Source organism: Schistocerca nitens, chromosome 1, assembly GCF_023898315.1.
Source record: "Schistocerca nitens isolate TAMUIC-IGC-003100 chromosome 1, iqSchNite1.1, whole genome shotgun sequence".
Taxonomy (NCBI): domain Eukaryota; kingdom Metazoa; phylum Arthropoda; class Insecta; order Orthoptera; family Acrididae; genus Schistocerca; species Schistocerca nitens.
The window spans coordinates 801,809,519-801,834,343 of record NC_064614.1 but is presented as its reverse complement, the minus strand read 5'-3'; the positions used below and the strand labels follow the sequence as shown (position 1 = coordinate 801,834,343).

Genomic DNA, 24,825 nt, shown 5'->3' with positions numbered 1-24,825 from the left:
TGTATTCGTCATCGCCATACTGGCGTATCACCCGGCGTGATGGTATAGGGTGCCATTGCTTACACGTCTCGGTGACATCTTGTTCGTATTGACCGAAATTTGAACAGTGAACGTTACATTTCAGATGTGTTACGACGCGTACATGTATCCTTCATTCGATCGCGGCGAGATCCTACATTTCAGCAGGATGATGGATGGCCGCATGTTGCAGGTCCTGTACGGGGCTTTCTGTCTACAGAAAATGTTCGACTGCTGCCCTGGCCAGCACATTCTCCAGATCTCTCACCAATTGAAAACGTCTGGTCAGTGGTGGCCGAGCAACTGGCTCGTCACAATACGCCAGTCACTACTCTTGATGAACTGTGGTATCGTGTTGAAGCTGCATGGGCGGCTGTGCCTGTACACGCCATCCATGCTGTGTTTGACTCAATGCCAAGGCGTATGAAGGCCATTATTACGGCCAGAGGTGGTTGTTCTGGGTTCTGATTTCTCAGGATCTATGCACCCAAATAGCGTGAAAATGTAATCACATGTCAGTTCTAGTATAATATCTTTGTCCAATGAATACCTGTTTATCATGCATTACTTCTTGGTGCAGCAATTTTAATGGCCAGTAGTGTACAAGGCGCTGACCCACACGCCATTCAAACGAGTGGGCAACGCTAGACCTCCGGTCAGACAAGAGTTTAGCGCTTCGTCTCAGTGCCGATATAACCAGCCACCTGTCGCTGGTCGGCCCCAGTTCGGTCCCAGACTTCGAGAGCATCAGTACGAAGTAATAGGAAGACGATACTTAGCATGCATTCTGTGAGTAGTCGTAGCGAGTAAAGTATGTAGGAGGCATAGGAATCAACAGAAGTTAAGTTCCTGTGTTTTTAAAATTAAAGCGTTTAATCTTGCAGCGTCTTGTACAGATGATTTTGCATTTCTGCCACCGGCCATCACAACTTCTCTCCTTCCTTGTATATGTCAGTAGTCGCACAGTAGCCAACAAAACAGTATCCACACGAACACTGCAGGAAAAAAATCTGGGCAGAAGGCAATGGTGCTAAATGCAAACTTGAGGGTGAAGAGTAAAATGGGCGTTTTATGTTGTCAACAGTAAGTACCATGAGTGAACGGAAAAAGTTTGTTTCCAGGAACAACATACAGCGCAAATTGTTAACTTTTGCGTTGTTGTGCGGATATTTTCAGCGCAATACAGATGAGAGACAATTAGCAATAAGAAATAAAACTAAATAAAATTCCATTATTCTGTTACAAATCAAAGGAGACTAGTTGTGTGTTACAGGAAATTAATGTGTACAACATCCGACATTTTGTTGGTGGTTTCGGATGCACGCTGTGTGAGGTCAACATCGGATAACTGCTGAATCTGTGCGCAGCTGCCGGCCAGCCCACAGCACTTGGTGCCAACAGAGCGAGCATTCTGAATGATCTCGAGTGATAAATTGTGGAACGCACTTGACAGTGCGGACAGGAGGGCCGGAAGTTCCGCTCCATGGCGTTGGGCACGAGTGTCTTCCGGAACCAAGTCAGGGTCGTAGAGGCGAGAGGGGACATGAAAACAGGTGGGCCGGCGATCAGCGCCCAGTCTCCACCGTAACATCATGGCGGTCTTCCTCACGACTGTGTGCGCCCTTTGGCTCGTAGCAGGGGCTTTTGCTAGCACAACCACAACTGCGGTCTCCCTGGTAAGTGGTTCATTCACTGCAGTGAAGGTTCTGTTAGAGCAGAGGCCCCAACCGTCCAGAGATAAAGGCCCTGAACAAGATCAGATATCAGGTGTTACCCCAACAAAGCTAGACACCTACCTAAATTTTAGATTTGGACAAAACATTAAAACTCTTATAAAACTCAGACTGATTAATAATAGTGTCCTCGGAGTTTTTCGCGACGGCATACATGAATAAAACGTTCTCGGTTTTCCAGCCGCGTCAGTTCGAATAAAATGCTCGAGCTTTCGGTGGCCATCTCCGACATCGTCGTCAGGAGTTCACTGACTGCCGGGGCTGTTACGGTCTCTCGCCCCCAGAGACCAGGGACACACACTCAGCAGGGAATGGGGACTGGCGTTGGACATCGAAAGAAAGCAGAGTCAGATGCGCGACGCGGGAGCGGCAGTTTCAAACGTGGCGCCTCCCCCTGGCCCCGCCTGACGTCACCGGTGCTGCCACGAGCTGCCCGGGACGACTTACGCGTGCGCGCCACATTGGATCGAGCTGACTGGATGCTGATGATGTCATCATGCCTATATAAGCGAGAAACGGTAGCAGCCCCGACAGTCAGTGAACTCCTGACGACGATGTCGGAGATGGCCATCGAAAGCTCGAGCATTTTATTGGAATTGACGCGGCTGGAAAACCGAGAACGTTTTATTCGTGATAAATAATACTTCCATAATATTGAAACTAAGGAACTTTGTATATTTTTGTTCATTTCCGATTAAGCCAAGAAGTTAATGAGGTGAATAGTTCTGCTCAATTTATTTTTTAATTTTTTAGGGTACCGTACGGTACTCTCAAATTCATTCATCAAAACCTGCAGGTGAACTATCATTATGCTTGTCGGGCTGGTGATCAAGCGGTGCCGGCACTGTAGCTCAATGTGTTCGGTGCGCTAGCTGTCTGCCCTCTGTAATAATAAAAAAAAGAAACTGAGTTAAGTATTCAACGATCAACCTCAATCGCTGCCATGTGACGTCCGCCCAGACCAAACACTGACAGCAATAATGATAAAAAAGGGAGATGGGGGCGCTAAAGTGCGTGCATGGAGAGGGCGAGGTCGGGGGATCGGATCTCGAGCGGATCGTGAATTTATCAGTATTCGTTTTAACTTAACCTTCACCTCTCAGTGACGTAAGTAGTATCCAGAAACAACATTTAATTCGGATTCTTCGTTAAGCTGTAGGTCTTCTTTTCTTAGTTGGATAACTCGGGTAGGTTAGGGACACTCAAGTCACCGAAGTGGCGCGAAATAAAAAGACTTGCACCAGGACACCGAGCCAGACGACATTATTATTCAAATGGTTCAAATGGCTCTGAGCACTATGGGACTCAACTGCTGTGGTCATAAGTCCCCTAGAACTTAGAACTACTTAAACCTAACTAACCTAAGGACAGCACACAACACCCAGCCATCACGAGGCAGAGAAAATCCCTGACCCCGCCGGGAATCGAACCCGTGAACCCGGCCGTGGGAAGCGAGAACGCTACCGCACGACCACGAGGTGCGGGCGACATTATTATTATTATCATCGATACACATATTAAAATATGTACGGAACCCTCAGTCCTATTATTACTTGTCGATTTTTATTTCAATTTTTTCTTATTTTTTTATATTGTTTGGATTTGCCAATGGGCCAATTGAATGTACCGATACCAGGCGTTGGCTTTAATGGGCGACGTATTGATTTTGCGGAGTGCGTCATACCAGCGAAACAGAAAGGGAACAGAGCACTGACAATATTTGTTTCGTTTATATGCTATTTTTTGGAATGTGGATCGTGATGACAGACTGGTCTCTAACCTAGCCAGAGTTCTAGGTTAGCTTGAAAGGTGAAGGTTGTGTCGTAGGTTGGTGAAGCCAACGAATGTGAATACAGTATATCAATTGTGCTGATATACTGACAATGAGCTGCAGGGTAACCCGAGGTCTATTTTACGTTGCAGTGTGACAGGTCGGTTGTCAGTTGGCGAGGTCACCGAACGTGGTCTTGAAGATTACTATATTAATGTTACGGTGCTTGTGTTATGTATATTGGGTTTCGAGGAGGCGGTTATGTCCACCCGCTCTGATGATATCATTCACAAAAGCAGACGGTTGATATCATGAACTTCAGCAAAGTCATGCTTCTTTTTTATTCGGTTCATCCATTTTGATTTGTCTGCTACCAGAATCTAAAAGCCAGTTTCACACCGCAATTTTTGGTCCACGTAGTCACGTTCTTAACCGTTCTTCTGATAACGATTGGTACTAGCCATCGACCTTTTGTCAAAGTAATGAAAACTCTGTTTTATCGAAATCTGTTTTCATTTCGTTATTTTCGCAAAATCCACGAAATTTGACTCTTGCTACACTGATTGGAAATACTGCTTAGTAAGCAGGCATTTACTTGTCGATTTCCTAAACCGGAAAAAGTTACTATTGTTATTTACTGTGGATGACAACTGATGACTTCTAATACTGAATGGAGAGCATAAGAAATAAACGGTAGCATAAATGAGCACAAATTATATTAGTAAACTAAATAATTTAAAGAAAGTAAGCTTCAGATGTGTCATGAACTAAAAAAATCTCGATCACATGCAGTGAACCATGGTATTTTAATGTGAAAATTCATTAAAAACTGAGTGTTTCTTAGCATTCACTGAAGGGATGAATGCTGGGAATTGTCAGGACAGAGACGAAACAATGGAGGATCGGGGTATGGATTGGAACGTAAAGCGTAATCATAATTGTAATCAGAATAAAAAGAAGACCTCAGGGGTGAAAAGTAGATGACTAAAGACACCTCTTCACTGATTCCAAGAAATAAGACGACACCAACACAATGATCTAATGGAAGGAGGGTACATTACGTTAGAAAATGCGCAGGAGCAGCTCCGAAAAGCATCGAGGAGGTTTTTATCCAGCAGAGAATTCCAAACGGCTGTTGATGATCTGTTGAATATCGGAATCTACCAAAATAGTAAAAATAAACATAACTTTTTAGAAACAATTTAGAGTTGTCATTAAACCATAAAGCAACCATTTTTATCTTTATCTCCCCAAAAAATTCATTTTAGTTTGTCCGTCCTGAAATCTACTAGTAGCAGATTCACAAAAGTATTGGCGCCCATTATGTTTTGCCTCAACCTTAAGTCAAGAATTATTCATAGGCCGTTGAAATAATTCGAAACAGACTAAGTCGTTAAGGTATTGTATTAGAATATTTGTTTGCAGTAGAATTTAATGTCATACGTAGAATGCCCGTTTCCTGACAGAGCCATTTGCTTCTAAATTCAGCCTTACATTTAGTATATGAGAAAGTCTAACATTTTGATGTCTGTCGGTGTTTCAGGATGTCATGCTCCATTGGGTAGAAACATGTAACAAGAGCTATCCCATTTCTCAAGGTAAGGTTGCCATTTGTAAGGTGTTTAATACGTCTTATGAATGTCTTCTTCGCAACTTTGCTTTTTAAATGTCTCTATTGCATACAAAAATTAATATTTTGACAGGTTTTTAATTACAAGTCGTCCCATTAAATAGCGATTATAGCGATGTACAATCTCATTACTAACTAAGCGGCTTTATTTATTTCGAGGTAAGACATTTCCTGATCGGAGACTTAAATATTAGGGAACAGACAATAGCCACAAAATGTTAAAAAAAGTGTCGTATATTCTTACAGGGAAATCCTATAAACATAGGCCTTCAGCCTTTCTTCTCGAAGACCGAGCGAGGTGGCGCAGTGACTAGCACACAGGACTGCATTCAGGTGGACGACGGTTAAAAAACATCCTGATTCAGGTTTTCTTATTTTCCTAAATCGCTTCAGGCAAATACCGGGATGGTGCCTTCGAAAGGGCATGGCCAACTTCCTTCCCCACCGTACCCTAATCCCATGGGACCGATGACCTCGCTGTTTGGTCCCTCCCCCAAAACAACCAACCAACCAACCTTTCTTCTCAAAGAAACACAAACTCGTACGAACGTGTATCTGAAACGCAAACTCCTGTAACGTGTGCACGTCGTCGATACACGAATGGCATTAAACGCTTTCACATCCAGATATCTAAGATCTAGTGAAAGTGCAGGCGAAGGTACTGAATCTCTTAAAATAATATCAGGCTCATTAAACGGTTGCGCTAAGTGCTATCGTATGAGGTGTGATGTAAATGACATGAAGGAAATAACTGCTCGTGCGTAATTGATCTAGAAAGAGTGTGAGGTGTGCCCAGTTATTGGCTTCAGCCACATTTTTCCCAAAACTCTCTCCACCATGTCCGCCGTGCGAACTGTAGGACGTCTACAGTGATCCCTCCTCGTTATTCCAAACAATCTTACATTTGTAGTTCCCTGGAATAACCCGCAGAACATTTTTTCAAATAGAATGAGGCGTTGAGGATATCGTTCAGCTACATGACACATGCATGTCAATTAACATCACTGACAGAGCCATGTCTGCCATTTCCCTCATGGAACAGGAGGACACCACCTTCTGTTTACATTTTTCACACTCCGCGGAAACACTACTCTGTTTCTGACACTGTCACAATTTCAAAACCGATTCATACGGAAAGGCTGATGAAGAAGGTAGTTGTTGTAAATATTACGTTTGACAACAGCATTATATAATATTAATGTTTATTTATCCTTTGCTCATTTTGTACAGAGACTAGCGAACCCGACAATAATTACGAAATATGAATGTAAATTGGATGTAGGTCCTAACTCCTCCTCCTCCCGTCTCTTTGTTATTATCTTCCTCCCCCCCCCCCCATCAATATCTCTCTCTCTCTCTCTGCATGTACTCCACCCCCACCCTCTCTTTCCATTTCTTTCCTCCACCTCTCTCTGTCGACTTGCTCTTCCCCCATCTCTCTGACCTTTAGCCTTATTTCTCTGTATTGCAAACGAAACCCTGATTGGGAACTTCAGTCACTTAAAATGATACGGCAAATCGGTTAGAACCATTGGTATCTGGGCTCTCCAGCTGCTAGATCTATGAGGGTAGTAGCTTCAACGACAGATTACAAAGTTTCGTACGATTTAGATTCCAATCATAAACCGCCAAGCCACAAATATAACTTTTCTGTTTTCCAACAAAACCGACTGTGAGGAAGAAAACCAAACAGCTTATTATTGTGTATACAATTTTGGTTTAAAATTATTCATAATGGAGGAAGAATTTGTTTAATGGCTTAAATGACATGGTATTGTCGTGAAAACTGATTGCGAGAAAGAAAATTAAATCGCACCTTTTCACAGTACAACACAACATTTCGCAGTCGGTTTTAACAGAAGACCTGTATGTTGATGTTTTTGAAAAAAGTATGTAGCCTTTGTCCGTCTGAATGTTTATTAGAGTATCGTGCATAAATCTGAAGCAAATCACTCAAGAAATTCTCAAGAGTTTTGCTAACAATGCTTCCTATTTATTTATTGGGTTGGTGCATAAGTTCGTAGCGTTTTTCAGTAAGTTCTAATAAACGCAACAGATATACGTAACAGACTTGAGTCGTCAGTAATATATTCTCATTCACTATTTACAACGCTGGGGTAACGTTTCGGTTCCTCGACTGTAGAAATTACTTAGTTTTGAGGCAAAGAACTCGTCGAGCCAAGTTCCGGAGCGCATTTTCATCCGGAGAGGAACCTTCCTGAAAGTTGTTTGGTAGAGAGCGGAAAAGGTGAAAATCTGAGTGCGCAAAATCAGATGAATAAGGTGAGTGCGGAATAACTTTCCAGCCCAACCTCTGTGTAGTGGTTTTTGTTAGTCTAGCAGAGTGCGGGCGGGCGTTATCGAGGAGTAGCGTCACTTCACACAGCCTTCCTGGTCGTTCTTGGATTGCACCAGCAAGACGTCTCACCTCCGGCAAGCAATTCGTAGTACACCACACCGTCACTGTTTCACCATTTTTTGTGGATGCCCGCAGGTCTTTGTACGGGGAGCTGTTGCCTTGTTCGGGCTGGCTGGCAAGAAGGGAAAGAAAACCAACGTGCACTCCGTGTTCATACCTAGTGGAGTCATTCCAGATGTGGAAAGTGTCCTCCCGGATGCCATGAAGAGCACAGGGTGTAGCCAACTGCAGGTGGTTGGTAACGTCGGTACCAATGATGTGTGTCACATTGGATCAGAAGAGATTCTCTCTGGTTTCGAGCGGCTAACAGAAATGGTAAAGGGTGCCAGTCTTGCTTGCAAGATGAAAGCAGAGCTGACCATTTGAAGCAAAGTCGACAGGACCGATTGCAGACCTCTGGTACAGAGCCGAGTGGAGGGTCTGAATCAGAGGCTCAGACGGTTCTGCGACCATGTAGGTTGCAGATTCCTCGACTTGCCCCATAGGGTGGCTGGGTTTCGATTTCCGCTGAATAGGTCAGGTGTCCACTATGAGCAGGAGGCAGCTACACGGGTAGCAGGGGCTGTGAGGCATGGACTGGGCGGTTTATTTAGGTTAGAGGGTCTCGGGAAAACACAAGAAGGACTTCAGTCACAAAGTGTGCAGGCCGAACACAGGAAGAACGTAGCTACAGGAACCATTGATATAACAGTTGTAAACTGTCGTAGCTGCGTTGAAAAACAGCAGAGCTCCAAGCGCTAATAGAAAGCACTGATGCTCAAATCGTTATAGGCACTGAAAGCTGGCTAAAGCCGAATATAAGCTCAGTCGAAATTTTTGCGAAGAACCTAACGGTGTTCCGAAAGGATAGGCTAAAAACGGTTGGCGGTGGCGTGTTTGTTGCTGTTAGAAGTAGTTTAACTTGGCGAAATAGAAGTAGATACTTCCTGCGAGTTAGTATGGGTAGAGGTCATTGTTGGCAACCGGAATAAAATAATAATAGGATCATTTTACCAACCTCCCAATTCAGATGATACAGTTGCTGAAAGGTTCAAAGAAAACTTGAGTTTGATTTCAAACACATATCCGACTCATACGATAATAGTTTGTCGTGACTTCAATTTACCCTCGATATGTTGGCGAAAATACATGTTTAATTCCGGAGGTACGCATAAAATATCATACGAAATTGTGCTAAACGCATTCTGTGAAAATTATTTCGAGCAGTTAATTCATGAGCCCATGCAAACAGTAAACGGTTATGAAAACACACTTGACCTCTTAGCAACAAATAATCCTGAGTTAATAACGAGCATCAAAACCGATACAGGGATTAGTGAACACAGGGTTGTCGTAGCGAGATTGAATATTGTAATCCCCAAGTCCTCCAAAAGTAAGCGAAAAATATACCTATTCAAAAAAGCAGATAAAAATTCACTTGACGCCTTTCTGAGAGACAATCTCCACTCATTACAAATTAATAAGTGTAGAGCAGATGTTGCTTGTATTCAGGAAATAGTATCGGCAGCAATTGAGAGATTTATACCAAATAAATTAACAAACGCCGGATCTGATTCTCCTTGGTACACAAAACGGGTTAGAGCACTGTTGCAGAAACAACGAAACAAACATGCCAAATTTAAACAGACGCAAAATCTCCAAGATTCGCAATATTTTACAGAAGCTCGAAATTTAACGCGGACTTCAATGCGAGATGCTTATAACAGTTTCCACAACGAAACTTTGTCTCGAAACCTTGCAAAAAATCCAAAAAGATTCTGGTCGTATGTGAAGTATGTTAGCGGCAAGAAACAATCAATGCCTTCTCTGCACGATATCAACGGAGGTACTATCGAAGACAGCGCTGCCAAAGCAGAGTTACTAAACACAGCCCTCCGAAATGCCTTCAGAAAAGAAGACGAAGTAAATATTCGAGAATTCGAATCGAGAGCAGCTGCCAACATGAGTAACGTAGAAGTAAATATCCTCGGAGTAGTGAAGCAACTTCAATCACTTAATAAAAGCAAGTCTTCTGGTTCAGACTGTATACCAATTAGGTTCCTTTCGGAGTATGCTGATGCATTAGCTCCATACTTAACAATCATGTACAACCGTTCGCTCGACGAAAGATCCGTACCAAATGGTTCAAATGGTTCTGAGCACTATGGGACTCAACTGCTGAGGTCATTAGTCCCCTAGAACTTAGAACTAGTTAAACCTAACTAACCTAAGGACATCACACACATCCATGCCCGAGGCAGGATTCGAACCTGCGACCGTAGCGGTCTCGCGGTTCCAGACTGCAGCGCCAGAACCGCGCGGCCACTTCGGCCGGCCCGTACCAAAAGAGTGGAATGTTGCACAGGTCACACCAATATTCAAGAAAGGATGTGCAGCAGGGTTTTGGAACATATATACATTGTGTCAAACATTATGAATCACCTCGGAGAAAACTGTCTATTGACACACAGTCAACATGGATTTAGAAAACAACGTTCCCGTGAAACACAACTAGCTCTTTATTCACATGAAGTGTTGAGTGCTATTGACAAGTGATTTCAGATCGATTCCGTATTTCCGGAAGGCTTTTGAGACTGTTCCTTATCTATATAAACTATCTGGGAGACAATCAGAGCAGCCGTCTTAGGTCGTTTGCAGATGACACTTTCTTTTATCTACTAGTAAAGTCATCAGAAGATCAAAACAAATTGCAAAACGACTTAGAAAAGATATCTGAATGGTGAGAAAATTGGCAGTTGACGGTAAATAACGAAAAGTGTGAGGTCATCCACATGAGTGCTAAAAGGAATTCGTTAAACTTCGGTTACATGATACATCAGTCTAATCCAAAAGCCGTAAATTCAACTAAATGCCTAGGTATTATAATTACGAACAACTTAAATTGGAAGGAACTCATAGAAAATGTTGTGGGAAAGGTTAACCAAAGACTGCGCTTTACTGGGAGGACACTTAGAAAATGTAACAGATCTACTAAGGAGACTGCCTACACTACACTTGTTCGTGCTCTTTTAGATTACTGCTGCGCGTTGTGGGTTCCTTACCAGACAGGACTGACGGAGTACATCGAAAAAGTTCAAAGAAGGGCAGCACGTTTTGTATTATTGTGAAATATGGGAGAGAGTGTCACAGAAATGATGCAGGATTTGGTCTGGACATCATTAAAAGAAAGACGTTTTTCCTTGCGACGGAATCTTCTTACGAAATTCCAATTACCAACTTTCTCCTCCGAATGCGAAAATATTTTGTTGACACCGACCTACATAGGGAGAAACGATCATCACCATCAAATAAGGGAAATCAGAGCTTGTACGAGAAGATAGAGGTGTTCGTTCTTTCCGCGTGCTATACGAGATTGGAATAATGGAGAACTGTGAAAGGTGTTTAATGAACCCTCTGCCAGGCACTTAAATGTGATTCGCAGAGTATCCATGTAGATGTAGATGTAGAGGTAGATGAACCAGTCCTTTCTTTTCCGTATGTTAGCATAAAGATACAATTTATCGTCACCAGTAACAATACAGGGTAGGAACAGTTGCTGACGAGGAAGGAGAGAAGTGCACACGACCATCCGCTGGTTTTTGTGATTTTGGCTCTGAGATTGCTGTAACTATACATCCGGTGTTAGAACCTTCCTCGTCGCGTGCAACTGTCGCACGATAGTGGAATGATCACAGTTCATCACATTTGCCAGTTCTCGAGTGCAAAGACGTGGGTCATTTTAGATTAATGAGTTTAAACTATCTTCGTCAAATCCCGACGGTCTTCCTGAACGTGGAGAGCTACTAATGCCAAACCATCCTCCTTAAAACGAGTAAACCGCTTTTTTACCGTGCTCTGACCAACGTAATTATGGACAGGGTGCGATTGTTTCTGGCTGCCTCCACTGCTGTCACCCCTCTACTGAACTCAGACAGAAGAAAATGCCAGAAACGTTGTGATTTCTCCACTTAAAAATCCATTTTCTAGCGTCCACAGCTCCACTCCCTATCTCCAAATGACAAAATGACGTAAAGGTAAAATCAAATAGCAACAGTAAAAGCACAAATAAATTATGACAATCGATTAATAAACCCACAGAAACCAGAATACCATCATGCAAGACAGAAACGCTGCAAATGTATGCACCAACCTCTTATTATCGTTACAACCCGGAAGTGCCGCAGCAAATGTGCTTGTAGAGGCCGTGTGCAGAATCGCAGTTTGGCGGTCTTGATCCTCCGTTCCCACTTGAGCTAGGAACGAGGGGTAAAAAGCTTTCAGTTTAGCTCGGACCAGCAGCCATTTATAGCCACTCCCATTTGTACATATTATATATACTTACATTTCTTTATTATAAAAGTATATTGCTTATGTCCCTCTGAATGTTAATTAAAGGCTTGTGTAAAAATGTCAAGTAAATTGGTGAAGAACGCCTAAAAATTTTTGCTATATACCGGGTGATCAAAAAGTCAGTATAAATTTGAAAACTGAATAGATCACGGAATAATGTAGATAGAGAGGTACAAATTGACACACATGCTTTGAATGACATGGGATTTTATTAGAACCAAAAAATAGAAATGTTCAAAAAATGTCCGACAGACGGCGCTTCATCTGATCAGAATAGCAATAATTAGCATAACAAAGTAAGACAAAGCAAAGATGATGTTCTTTACAGGAAATGCTCAATATGTCCACCATCATTCCTCAACAATAGCTGTAGTCGAGAAATAATGTTGCGAACAGCACTGTAAAGCATGTCCGGAGTTATGGTGAGGCACTGGCGTCGGATGTTGTCTTTCAGCATCCCTAGAGATGTCGGTCGATCACGATACACTTGCGACTTCACGTAACCCCAACGCAAATAATCGCACGGACTGAGGTCTGGGGTCCTGGGAGGCCAAGCAAGACGAAAATGGCGGCTGAGCACACGATCATCACCAAACGACGCGCGCAAGAGATCTTTCACGCGTCTAGCCATCCTGCAATTTGGTTCTAATAAAACCCCATGTCATTCCAAGCATGTCTGTCAATTTTTACCTCTCTATCTACATTATTCCGTGGTTTATTAAGTTTTCAAATTTATACTGACTTTTTGATCACCCGGTGTTTACGTAATACGTACAGGGTGATTAAGATTAAAGATTGTTTCAAAGCACTGCTCAGAATGACGTCAAATTTGAACGGAGTATTATCGATGAGACAGGAAACTTTATGGGGTAAAAAAAACTGAACGAAAATTTTCCCATTACTTGTCGCTGTAAGCGTCATATGGTAAATATATTCGGCTACAAATGAATGATGAATCGCAATATGATGGCTTTGGTGCGAGTTGCACATGGAACCACCCGTCCTGTACAACTTTCGTACTCGACAGTTGTGGTACTATTAGTTAGCTTAGGTAAGAAGGGACCGATTTGTAGGACATGTTCTGAGGAATCAAGGGATCACAAATTTAGCATTGGAGGGCAGTGTGGAGGGTAAAAATCGTAGAGGGAGACCAAGAGATGAATACACTAAGCAAATTCAGCAGGATGTTGGTTGCAGTAAGTACTGGGAGATGAAGAAGCTTGCACAGGATACGGTAGCATGGAGAGCTGCATCAAACCAGTCTCAGGACTGAAGACCACAACAAGAACAACAACATGTAAGCTCATCCACCACGGCTAGGATGGATCCACATCGGCAGGGAAAAATTGGTTTTTAACTGTCCTGAGGCAAAATTAAAAGAAAAAAAAACACACTATCAAGTCGGCTTTTAAATGTTGTGAGACTGGCGCAACATATGTCCAATATACTGTACATCGTTTTCTGCCGCAAGTTTATCTGAATTCGACAAACAAAGTGTTCTACGACAGAAGTACCTCAGGGATCACATTCAGAGGGCGTTCCGCAATGCGTGCCTTCAGTTCAGTAGCAGCAATGAACACAGCATCTTTCAGATAACCACATAGCCTGAAGTAACACAGCTTAAGAGCAATTGATCTGAACGACCAAGCTGCAGGGAAATGACGCTTTGGCAACTCTAGCCTTACCAAAATGCCTCTGCAGCAACTGCTTCAATGGCTGTGCAATATGCGGAGGAGCGCTGTCTTGCATAGAAGTGATCCTACCTACAGATCCACATTGTTAAAGAGTTGGAATACTTCTGTGCTCAAAAGAGTCTCATGACGTTTACCGGTGGCGGTACAGGTAACAGAACTCCGAGGATCCATCTCCTCGAAAAAATATGGCCCTACAATAAACGATGCCGCCAACCAGCACCACACCTTTGCGGAATGAAACGGTATCGACTGGTGTATGAAAGGATTTTCCGTTGCCAATATTCTGAAATTCTGTGTATGAAAATTTCCTTGGAGTTAGAAATGGACTTGGTCTGTAATCAGAATGTTCTATGGGCACTCATTGCCTACTTCCATGCGAGCAAGTAATTCTGGAGCAAAAGTTTATCTTACAGGCAGGTCAGCATGAAGCAACTCCTGAGCATGGGTAAATTTATATGGATAACAATGCAGGATATCTCGTAGAATTTTATGCACCGTGCTCACAAACATTCCAAAGTTCTGGGAATTCTCCGTACACCCATGTTAACTCACAGCTCGATCCCTCCTGCAATGTTGTGCCCTGTGTGAGATAGCATTTCAAAAGAACCAGTCTTTTCGAATTTCGTAATCATTTTCTCCAAATCCTTTGCAGACATCGGACGAACGCCTTTTCTCGTACCCGTGACTGACCGAACCTCCTTCAGAGCTATTGGTGCAGTCATCGTTCTTCTAAAACTGTTTTAACAGCAGCGCGCTAGCCTGCAAAACGTCTCAGACGCAAACTGAGGAACAGCCATGTAGCCTGCGTCTTTTATTTCATATATTCTGCCCTTTAAAGTGCCGATTATTGGTGAAACTTTAGTTAATTTTTTTGTCTAACGGTTCCCCCTTTGTTGATAATATTCCGTTGGAATTTAATGTTGTTCTCTTTTTTTTTACTGTGTTTTGAAACTGGAACTTCAACTACAATCACACTGTATATTTAAAGAAAGAAATAACCTATGTTTCTTAGAGCGCCATGTAAAAATATGAAGTAGATCGGTCAAGGACTTTTCGAGATTCTAGCTAACAACATTTTCTACGTTCGTCCGAACGTTTATTAATCGTGTAAAAATATGAAGTAAACTGATCAAGACGTTTTTGAGATTTCTGGTAACAACGTTAAACAACGTGGTATTCGGTGTTCACAGGGATGTCCGAAGTTCGGGTTTCTGCTGAAGAGTTCCACTCAGTACAATGAAACTCAAATACACATTTTTAAATTTTTCACAAATAGTCCTTGTATGTAGAGGTTTTTTTTGTGGATGAATAACAAATTGTGTTTCAGAAATGCTGCAATACTTAGCGAGTACCGGTGGCATTCTTTCTGATGAATCGGACGCTAACGCCAGAGTAAGTATAGGTGCTGAAAGTCTGTAAAAATTATGCACTAATCAAAATAGATGAACTGGAGAACTAACGGTATCTCCCTCCCTGCTTTGTTGCAGTGCTACCTGGAGTGCTACGAACGTCTCGGAGGGACAGTAAGTGTTCTGCTAAGCACCATGCTTTGAGATATTTGAAGACCGAATCATCGTCATCATCAGTTTTCTGCTATATTAGCAGGTCCTTTGCATTTTCTGCGATCCATTGCTTCCTTCTTAAGGCTGCTGTATACTGTACCGTCCATCACGTTATCCAGTATCTGAAATCTCATCCTTCCTCGCTTCCTTTTCCCTTCTACATAACCTTCTAAAACTGTTTTATCAATCCGTCATTCTTTCTTGATATATGCCCAATCCAATTTCTTTTTTTTTTTCTTTTTATTAAAGTTAGTAATTGTCTTTTCTCTCCCACTCTTCTCAGTATCTCTTCATTTTTTACTCTGTCCATCCAACTTATTCTTTCCATCCTCCGCCACGTCCACATCTCAAAAGCCTCCAGCCTTTCTCTTTCTTTCTTCCTCAAAGTCGATATTTCAGCGCCATACAGAAGAACGCTCCATACATTTTGTGAGTCTCTTCCTGAGTTCTCCATCCAGCCCGCTGCAGAAAATTCTCCTTTCCTTATAAAATGCCTCTTTTCCCATTGTTATCCTTGTTTTAATTTCTGTGGTGCACTTCCAGTCGGTGTCTATCCTGCTTCCAAGATACTTAAAATTTTGCACCTGTTCTAATATTTCTCCTTTCAGCATAATTTTTATTTCTTTATTTCCTCCTAGTGCAATAATTTTGTTTCCTTTGTGTTAATTTTCATTCCATAATTTTTTTCCCTTAGCTTCAATGGTGTCCACCAAATCCTGTAATTCTTCTTCCCCTGTGGCTAGAAGGACCATGTCATCATCAAACATCAAACACCCTACTCTTCTTCCTCCAATTTCTACTCCTTTGTCATCATCTAATGAGCATTGATCAATCATATTTTCCAAGTAGAAGTAGAAAAGGGTAGGTGGTAGACAGCATCCTTGTCTTACTCCTTTTCCTAGTCCGATCCAATTTGTACTTTCTCCTCTCACTCAGGCTTTTTGATTAAGATATGATGAGTTTACGAGTCTTCTGGTCTTCCAGTCCACTGTCTTTTCCCTCGTTATAGTCACCAGCTTGTCCCAAACCACATTGTCAAATGCCTTTTCTAGATCGATGATGCACTTGTATGGCTCTTTTCCTTCTTCAAAAAACCTTTCTCCGAACAGAGTTGTCTGTAAAATAGTTGATGGTTGGTCCTTTCTCGTCACCACTTACACTGCTGAGTGACTCAAGTTCCAGAGTTTCTGGTTTGCGATCTGTGTCATATGTAGCTCTTTTAGATATCCTTCCCATCTCTGGAGGACATCGTCACGATCTTTGTACACTACCTCTTCGTCTTTACTCAATATTTACATAGTAGCACTTCCTGCTCTGTTTTGATCCCATGTCATAGTCTTTACTCTGTTGTACAGTAAGTCGTATCTTCCCTTCCTGTCCAGTTCTTCAATTGCATCACATTCCTCTTTTCGTCATTTTTTCCTAGCCTAGGTTTCACTATTCATCGTGTAGAATATGGGATAATTTCACTTTACATTTGCCCCTGATGTAGTCAGAACGTAATCTGTACATTTAAATGAGGCACTCACAGGATACGCGAGATAACCGAACCTGATTCCTGCGAAGCATGTCAGACGTGGATTGCAGTCACTAACTGCAGACCATTAGCTCAGATAAATGGCTCGATCTCCAGGCGGCACTTTCTCAGTAATGAAATCACTGCAATAGAGCCCTGCGTGGAGAGCGTACCATGACGCTACAAAGCATCTTTGCAAATTGTGGGAAGCATAGCCGTGGAAGGGATTTAGAAAGGCTTTCTTACTTCTTGGAAATGAGTGTTTTTGGTTTACAACTTTGATAGCTACATATTTTGGACACAGTTGTATGCCAAACGCTTTGCGACTTAGTTTTATCTTGTTGTGTAGCTCTTTCGATATTCTGTTCAGAGAATATGTTATCATTCCTCGGTCGTGCTAAAATTATAGACAGTGGTGTAATCATATGTTTCATGAATAGAAGTATGTTAACTGTTTATATTTAGTTCTTACTTACTTATCGAGAGAAAGTTCATTTTCGGGATTTACATGTTTCAGGCTCAAATTTTCGTCATAGACTGGCTTAGCAATTGGATCTGCGGGAGTTCACAATGTTATGTTATATAAAAGGAAAATAATTGTGAGTACTAGTGTAATAAAGCTAAAGTGCAATATAACGCCTGAATATTCCACGAATGTACTTCACTCAGTAACGAGATAACTTTAGAAATGAAATTTACACAACCACATCGCATGTTTAATCAAAAGACCGACTGTAAATACACTGGGAGCCGTAATATTTAAAAAAAAAAATTGGTTTCACACATCCTTCCAATTGTACGCTCCTATTTCACATTTTCCTTATCTTCTTCTGAACCTTCTAAATATAAAAAAAAATTTCAGTGCTTCATTTTAAGTGCGGTCTACATAAGTACTCGCACTGGTAAGAAAATTTCTGAGTCTTTGACAACAATCCTGTTTTTCCAAAGTAAGCGTAGAGCTACTTTGAGGTAATATCTTGGGAACTAAACACCTTATTTGACCATTACTTTCATTCATCAGCTTTTTGTTGCGAAATGTGTTTAATAAAGTTCTAACTTGTCCTTGAGACTTTCATGCGATGTAGCTTCAGGTAGTTTTGAAGCAGTCGTGGGACAAACTTAGCCACAGTCTTTCTCGTGTTCAGTTCTTTTGTCAAAATACAGGGTTAGCCTAAATGATTCGGCAGATTTAAAAGCTCAGTTTGTTCGTATGAAGGGTCTATACGCTGTACAAAGTCGGGTGATAAATGAAAGACCGGCCGTTGTGGCCGAGCGGTTCTAGGCGCTTCAGTCTGGAACCGCGCGATCGCTACGGTCGCAGGTTCGAATCCTGCCTCGGACATGGATGTGTGTGATGTCCTTAGGTTAGTTAGGTTTAAGCAGTTCTAAGTTCTAGGGCACTGATGACCTCAGATGTTAAGTCCCATAGTGCTCAGAGCCATTTAAACCATTTGATACATGAAAAGATAGATACAGTCACCGAGTTTCTGTTACATTCTACAAATGTTCAATGTGAGCATTCTTGGTCACCCGGTACACCTTGAAACGGCAATCCGATTCCGTCCACACATTCACTAGCACGTTTCCATAAAAGTCAGGTACAGCAGCAATTACTTTGTAATTAAGTGTGAAGTTCTCGTCAAATGTACAGTACTGTAACTGTGCTACAGCAGTGCACGTTTGTATGGAATCTGTTCAGACTAACTCTTGTGACAGTTATTTATATTCTGCATTTGATTGTGTCATGTTGGAAGAAAGTGTAGTTTTGATCCACGGACGTGTACAATTTTTCTCCTGTGGAGATGGTTGTTGTAACTGAAACCGGTAGAGAATGTTTGGTTTGTGGGGCGCTCAACTGCGCGGTCATCAGCGCCCAGCCCCATTTGTTCAAAATGGCTCTGAGCACTATGAGACTTAACTTCTGAGGTCGTCAGTCCCCTAGAACTTAAAACTACTTAAACCTAACTAACCTAAGGACATCACACACATCCATGCCCGAGTCAGGATTCGAACCTTCGTCCGTAGCGGTCGCGCGGTTCCAGCCTGTAGCGACCAGAACCGCACGGCCACTCCGGCCGGCAATATTATTGTATTTAGTGGAAATGTTTGTTATATAGTAGCTTAAAATATTAATTCTAACGGTTCTGTGAAATTACTTTTCATCGGATAACGGGGAATTAGCCAGCAGAAATGTCTTTAATTGAGTCTTAAATTTCATTACATTATCTACAAAATATGTACTATACTCTGGCAGGTTGTTGATTGCATGTGACAGCATATATCTGAATTCTTTCAGCACTAAAATTAAACCCTTGATGTTTTGAAATTCGATGGATAGTAATGAGATATCTAGTTAACACAAGACTGAAACAAATTTCGTATGCCTCGCCCGACCCGTATCAAAAACGCTATTTTTTCTAAGTGCCTGGCCATCTGGAGCTCCAAGTTCTACTACTTTCATTTCTGGCCAAGCCCTGCATACACCATAAATTTGGAGGAAATCGGTGATGACGAGTAGGCACGGCCCCCCCAATGAGAAGGGCCTTGGAGAATAATTACGAGATCTACTCCAGTTGTATTAATTATTTACTCAAACCACGACCGGTTTCGGGATTTTAAAATCCCATCTTCAGGTGTATGAAATTATCGTATTTGGTAACACACAACAGAGGGTCGGGCAAGTCAGTGCAAGAGCTCCAATCACTGCATATTGGCGGAAACGGGACGCCACCTGACAGCCGCATGGTGGAAACGCCTCTCAGTGGCGAATAGTCCACGTACCAAATCTTGGTCGGCCGCTGTGGCCGAGCGGTTCTAGGCGCTTCAGTCCGGAACCACGCGGTTGATACGATCGCAGGTTCGAATCCTGCCTCGGGCATGGATGTGTGTGATGTCCTAAGGTTAGTTAGGTTTAAGTAGTTCTAAGTCTAGGGGACTGATGACCTGAGATGTTAAGTGCCATAGTGCTTAGAGCCATTTGAACCAAATCTTGTGCAGATGTTGGAGAAGCAATGAAACATCATCATTCTTTCAGATATTGAGCCCGGCGAGATTTCAAAAATGTACGCTTCTTCAAGATTTTGTTGATAGACTGATCTCTTAAACTATCAGAATATGCTGCATAACAATTATTCCATATCAATTTCTCTCTTCACAGAGTCCTGCTATGCATCCACAAGTAGTCGATACCGTAGCCACGAGACTGTTACCTGTACTCACTATGTACAATGGAAAACGAGAAGACACAAGCGTTCGCGCGGCTTTGGGCACTTACTTGTGCCTGTGTGGAGCTACGACGACACTGACTAAAACGTTCCGTTGTTCTTTCACTAGTCTGTCGTGCGGCTGTACTCGTTTTAGATTTCATGCTTTAAAAAGACTTGACTGCTTAAATAATGGCTCTTAAAACATTGTTCACTGTACTTGTCGCTCCACTTGTTACGTATTTTCTCATAGTAGTGTCTCTGTCAGTATTCCAGTGGTAGAGTTAGCTTCTATTGCCTTTAGCTTTTCCTTGAACATTTATATTTTTGACTATTAACTTTTTGTCACCCGCCTTTAAAATTTCCAAACAGATTATTTTACCTTCCACAATAAATTGAATTTTGTGGGAATATAGATTTCTTCTAAATAGAGGTCTTGTTTTCCTTTTTGCACCGTTGCACGTTTACCGTAGCTGAGTGGACAGTGAGCCGACTTGTCATGCTGAGGCACCGGGTTCGATTCCCGGATGGGTTGGACATTTTCTCCGCTCTAGGACTGGGTGTTTGTGTCGTCTTCATCATCCTCATCCTCATCGCCGAAGTGGCATCACCTTAATTGACTTGCTACCAGGTGGTCAGGTCTACTCGCCGGGGGCCCTCCCACAAGACATTTCACTTCAATGCAGTTTGTTATCTGCAACTAACGGAGAGTTCTTTTAAAGTACTGTTTTTTGAATGAAGAGCATAATTTAGGGCTATAATAAAACTACATGTGTTTGGGTTATTTTTCACTTTGTTAATGTTATTTTGCTTAGAGTCGGTTTATTTATCACTTCTATTGCCAAAAGTGCTATGCTCATTGTTTTTACTGTTTGTTTTTGACATTTATGAGACTGTCTGCTATTGTTTGGGAGTAAAATGTAGAGAAAGCCCCTGGCGACAGTGTAAGACAGGAGAAACATGAGTTAGTCAAAGGAGGAGAACAAGAAGTCGTGTTTGGCTCACAATACGCAAAATATATTTATTGTCCAACCAAACATGGAGACAAGTAGTGATGAGTATTCTGAGTTACTTTCTGACTCAAAATTTAAATCTCTTGTCTTAAGTTCCATTGCCTCGATGGACGACTCCGCTCTTTATGTCCTACTTCCGTGCGTCACTGGCAGTAATATTACGCAAAGGTTTTGGAACATTCTAAATGCGTCTTTAACAATAGTCTCGGTACTAGACATCGATACTGACGGGCCTGCGACACATTAACATTGGGTTAAAAACCAGATTCCGTTGCTTTACCTTACTTTTGTGGTGTTTCAAAGAATTTAACACATTTTTTTCTTCTTTCGAAGATATACAGCAATGGAACGATCAATGTGGAAAGAACTGTATCTCTGTTGACAAGTTACTATCCAAAAATATCCCAGACTGGTGTCGAGTCTGTGAAGAAAATAATCGAAAATTGCAAATCGAAGTGTAAGTATGATTAAAATTCACCTAACACATATATTTGAAACATTTGATACACTATAGATTAGCTCGCATGTACTGGTAACCTTATAAGTATGTAGGATGCTCACGTTATCACTTAGATATTCTTTCTTTCTGTCTTTTGCTTTTAGCTGGGACAGGTCAGTGTATGACAGCGTACCTGATCAAAAAGTGCATCACCGAGGGTCTTACTGCCAACTCATCATTTTCATCGATCTTTAATAATCGATCTTTGTAGATTTCAATACTTAATCCAGTGTGTGGATTTGTATATTGTGGTAATAAATAATTCAGCAAATTAAATGTTACTTTTTTACATTTTGGCGACCTAATAAACGTACTACCATAGATTCACTCAACCGTTTCATTGTTTTATATCGACGAAGTGGCAACAAATTGTCATTAATGACATGAGAATATGGTTTTGAAGTGTACAACAAATAATCGTGAGAAAGCTGAGGTACGGTAAGTGAAATGTATAAGGTTTACCTTTCATTGCGAAAGCAAGAGAACTCATTTATCACTAGTACAAATAATGCAGAATAACATGCGCATTATGATGGATAACCTGTATGGCATCGGCTGCATCGTCATTATAGACGCCAACGTGACCTATGAGAACTGGCGTACCACCGAAGGAAGGAACCGGAAAATTCGTAAGGATGATTCCATAACTGACTTCTGTGTTGACTTTGCACATTAACTCAACAAGTTATTTCCTCTTATTTGCTCTTCTTCGTGTTCAGCGTGTGAGACAGGCCCCACATCTTATCTCGGATCTTCTTCTGTCCCCACGTGACCAACAATGACTGTCAGCAGAACTGACTGCATTGCTTAACGTAGAGAAAAAAGAGCAGATACGTAACAAATACCAGGGGTCCACGGTGGCAAAGTTGAGGAACTATTGTTACTGACGTTTACGTTCGGACAGTAGAAGGCATTTTCACGAATTCTCAAATCAGTTTCCGCGCGGAGTTGCCGTGAGGTTTGAGGCGCCATGTCACGGACTGCGCGGCCCCTCCCGCGGGAAGTTCGAGTCCACCCTCGGGCATGGATGTGTGTGTTGTTCTTAGCATAAGTTAGCTGAAGTAGTGTGTAAGTCTAGGGACCGATGACCTCAGCAGTTTGGTCCATTAGGAATTCACGCACATCTGAACATTTTTTCAGATCAGTTGACTATTAATTTCTGTGCACAATCCGTGGACGGCATTTTTGTACATTTCAATAGCTACACGTAAGCCATTATAGCACTCTATCCTTTTTAGACGAATCGAACAGTTAGGACAGTAGTAAGAGTACCTAATTTGAAACTAGCGGTAAGTGACGTCCAATTTTTTTCCCACACAGCCAAAGAAAACGTCTTGGGAAACGAGTTTGAAGTTGCGAGTTTCGACTTCATATTTACGGTATTGCTAGGATGATGATTCTATGAAACAAGAAAGTTCATGAATGGCAACGGAAAGAAGGGAACACAACAACACAAGTCAGTTAGGAACAAAATAAATAGAAAATGCAGGAAAGCTAAGGTGAAACGGCTGCAGAAAAAATGTGAAAAATTGAAAAATGGTTTTCGGAAGGACTGATTCAGCATATAGTAAATATCTTGATTGAAATAAAGAGCAAAAGCGTCAATATCAAGAGTTCAAGATGGATTCAACGTTAAACGCAGAAGAGTCAGTGTACATGTGGCAATAGTACATCGAATACCTCTGTGAGAAGAAGGAACTGTCTGATTACATGACAGAAGGAGTGTCGTTATGGTAGGCATAGGGATTCAATATTAAAGTCAGAGTTTAACAGATTTTAGGAAGATATGCTATCAGATAAGGTGGAAAGGAAATTCCTTCGGGATTTCTAAAATCATGGAGGGCAAAATAGCAACCAAATAACTATTTACGTTGGTTTGTAGAATCTATATGGCTGGAGACGCGCCATCAGCTTTTCTGAAAAGCATCATCCACACCATCTCGAAGCTAAGAAGGGCAGATAAAGACGAGAGCCATTGCAAAGTCAACATAACAGCCCATGCGTTAAAATTACCGATAATAGTAACGTATCAGAAGAGCGGAAAACAAAAATGAGAATTTCTTGTAAGATGATAAGTTCAGCTTTAGGATAGTTAAAGACACCGGAAAGGAAGCTCTAACGTTGTGGTTTGATAATGGAAGCGAGACTTAAGAAAAATCAGGAATTTTTATTAGGATCTGCCGACTTGAAAAGCGTTCAGCGCTGTAAAATGGTGCTAGATTTTCGAAATTCTGAGAAATATTGACGTACGGTATATGGAGAGACGGGTAGTATGCAATATTATGGAAGGAAGGAGAATAAATAAGAATGGAAGACCGGGAATGAAGTGTTCGCATTAAAAAGGGTTTAAAGGACGGATGTAAGCTTTCTCCTATACTGACCAATCTCTACATCAAAGAAAAAGCAATGACATTAATGAGATCATGGTTCAGAATTGGGATGATGACGATGTTCGCTTCAACTGCGCGGTCATCAGCGCCCGTACACAGTCCAGTTTTTTTTACACAATCCATTCTAGGCACTTTCACGAATGATGATGATAATGAAATCATGAGGACAACACAAACACTCAGTGCCCTGACAGAGAAAATCCCCAACCCGGCCGGGAATCGATCCCGGGACCCCGTGATCCAGACACAGAAACGCTAGCTACTAGACCACGAGATGCAGACTAGAATTGGGATGAAAACTAATGATGAGGTTCGACGATGACTTTGGTATCTTCAGTGAAAGTAAGGAAGAATTACAGGACATACTGAGTGGAATGAATAATTTACTGGGCATAGAATATGGTCTACGTAGTAGATTGAGGAAAGACGAAAGTAAAGAGGAGTAGCAGAAATGATATTAGTGAGTAACTTATCACCAAACCTGAGGACTACAAAGTAGTGGAAGTGAAGGAATTCCGCTATTTGGGAAGCAGTATAACTCATGAGGGACGACGCAATGCGAACGTAAAAAACAGACTAGGACAAGAAGTCAGTTCTGACCAAAAGAAGTCTTCTAGTATAAAAAATAGGCCTTAATTTGAGGAAGAAATTTCTGAATACATACGCTGGGAGTACAACACTGTCTGAGAGTGAATCATGGACTGTGGGAAAACCAGAAAGAAGGAATGGAAGTGTTTGTGATGTAGTGTTACAGAAAGATTTTTGGAAATTAGGTAGACTGGTAACGTAAGAAATAAGGAGGTTTCCAGCAGAATCGGTGAAGGGGCAAATATGTTGCAAACATTGATAAGAAGAAGGAAGAGGATAATAGGACGTGTGTTAAGACAGCAATGAATAACTTCAGTGATCGTACATAGAGCTGTAGAGGGTGCAAATTAAAAAAAAAATTGAAGACGCTGAATGTAATTGATAACCTAATGCAAAATGGTTGCCACAGGAGAGGAAATCGAGGCGACCCGTCTCAAACCAGTCTGAAGATGATGACAGA

The 24,825-nt window shown here is 41.7% G+C and overlaps 1 protein-coding gene across 1 annotated transcript; it reads left to right on the top strand.

The window, feature by feature from the left end:
- Positions 1-1,584: 1,584 nt before the first annotated feature.
- Positions 1,585-21,663, top strand: LOC126237133 (uncharacterized). Its single transcript, XM_049946958.1, has 6 exons — positions 1,585-1,694; positions 5,066-5,120; positions 14,922-14,986; positions 15,082-15,117; positions 21,222-21,345; positions 21,492-21,663. The coding sequence occupies exons 1-6, from the start codon at positions 1,611-1,613 to the stop codon at positions 21,596-21,598; spliced, it is 471 nt and encodes a 156-aa protein (XP_049802915.1). The 5' UTR covers positions 1,585-1,610; the 3' UTR covers positions 21,599-21,663.
- The last annotated feature ends 3,162 nt before the right edge of the window (positions 21,664-24,825 follow it).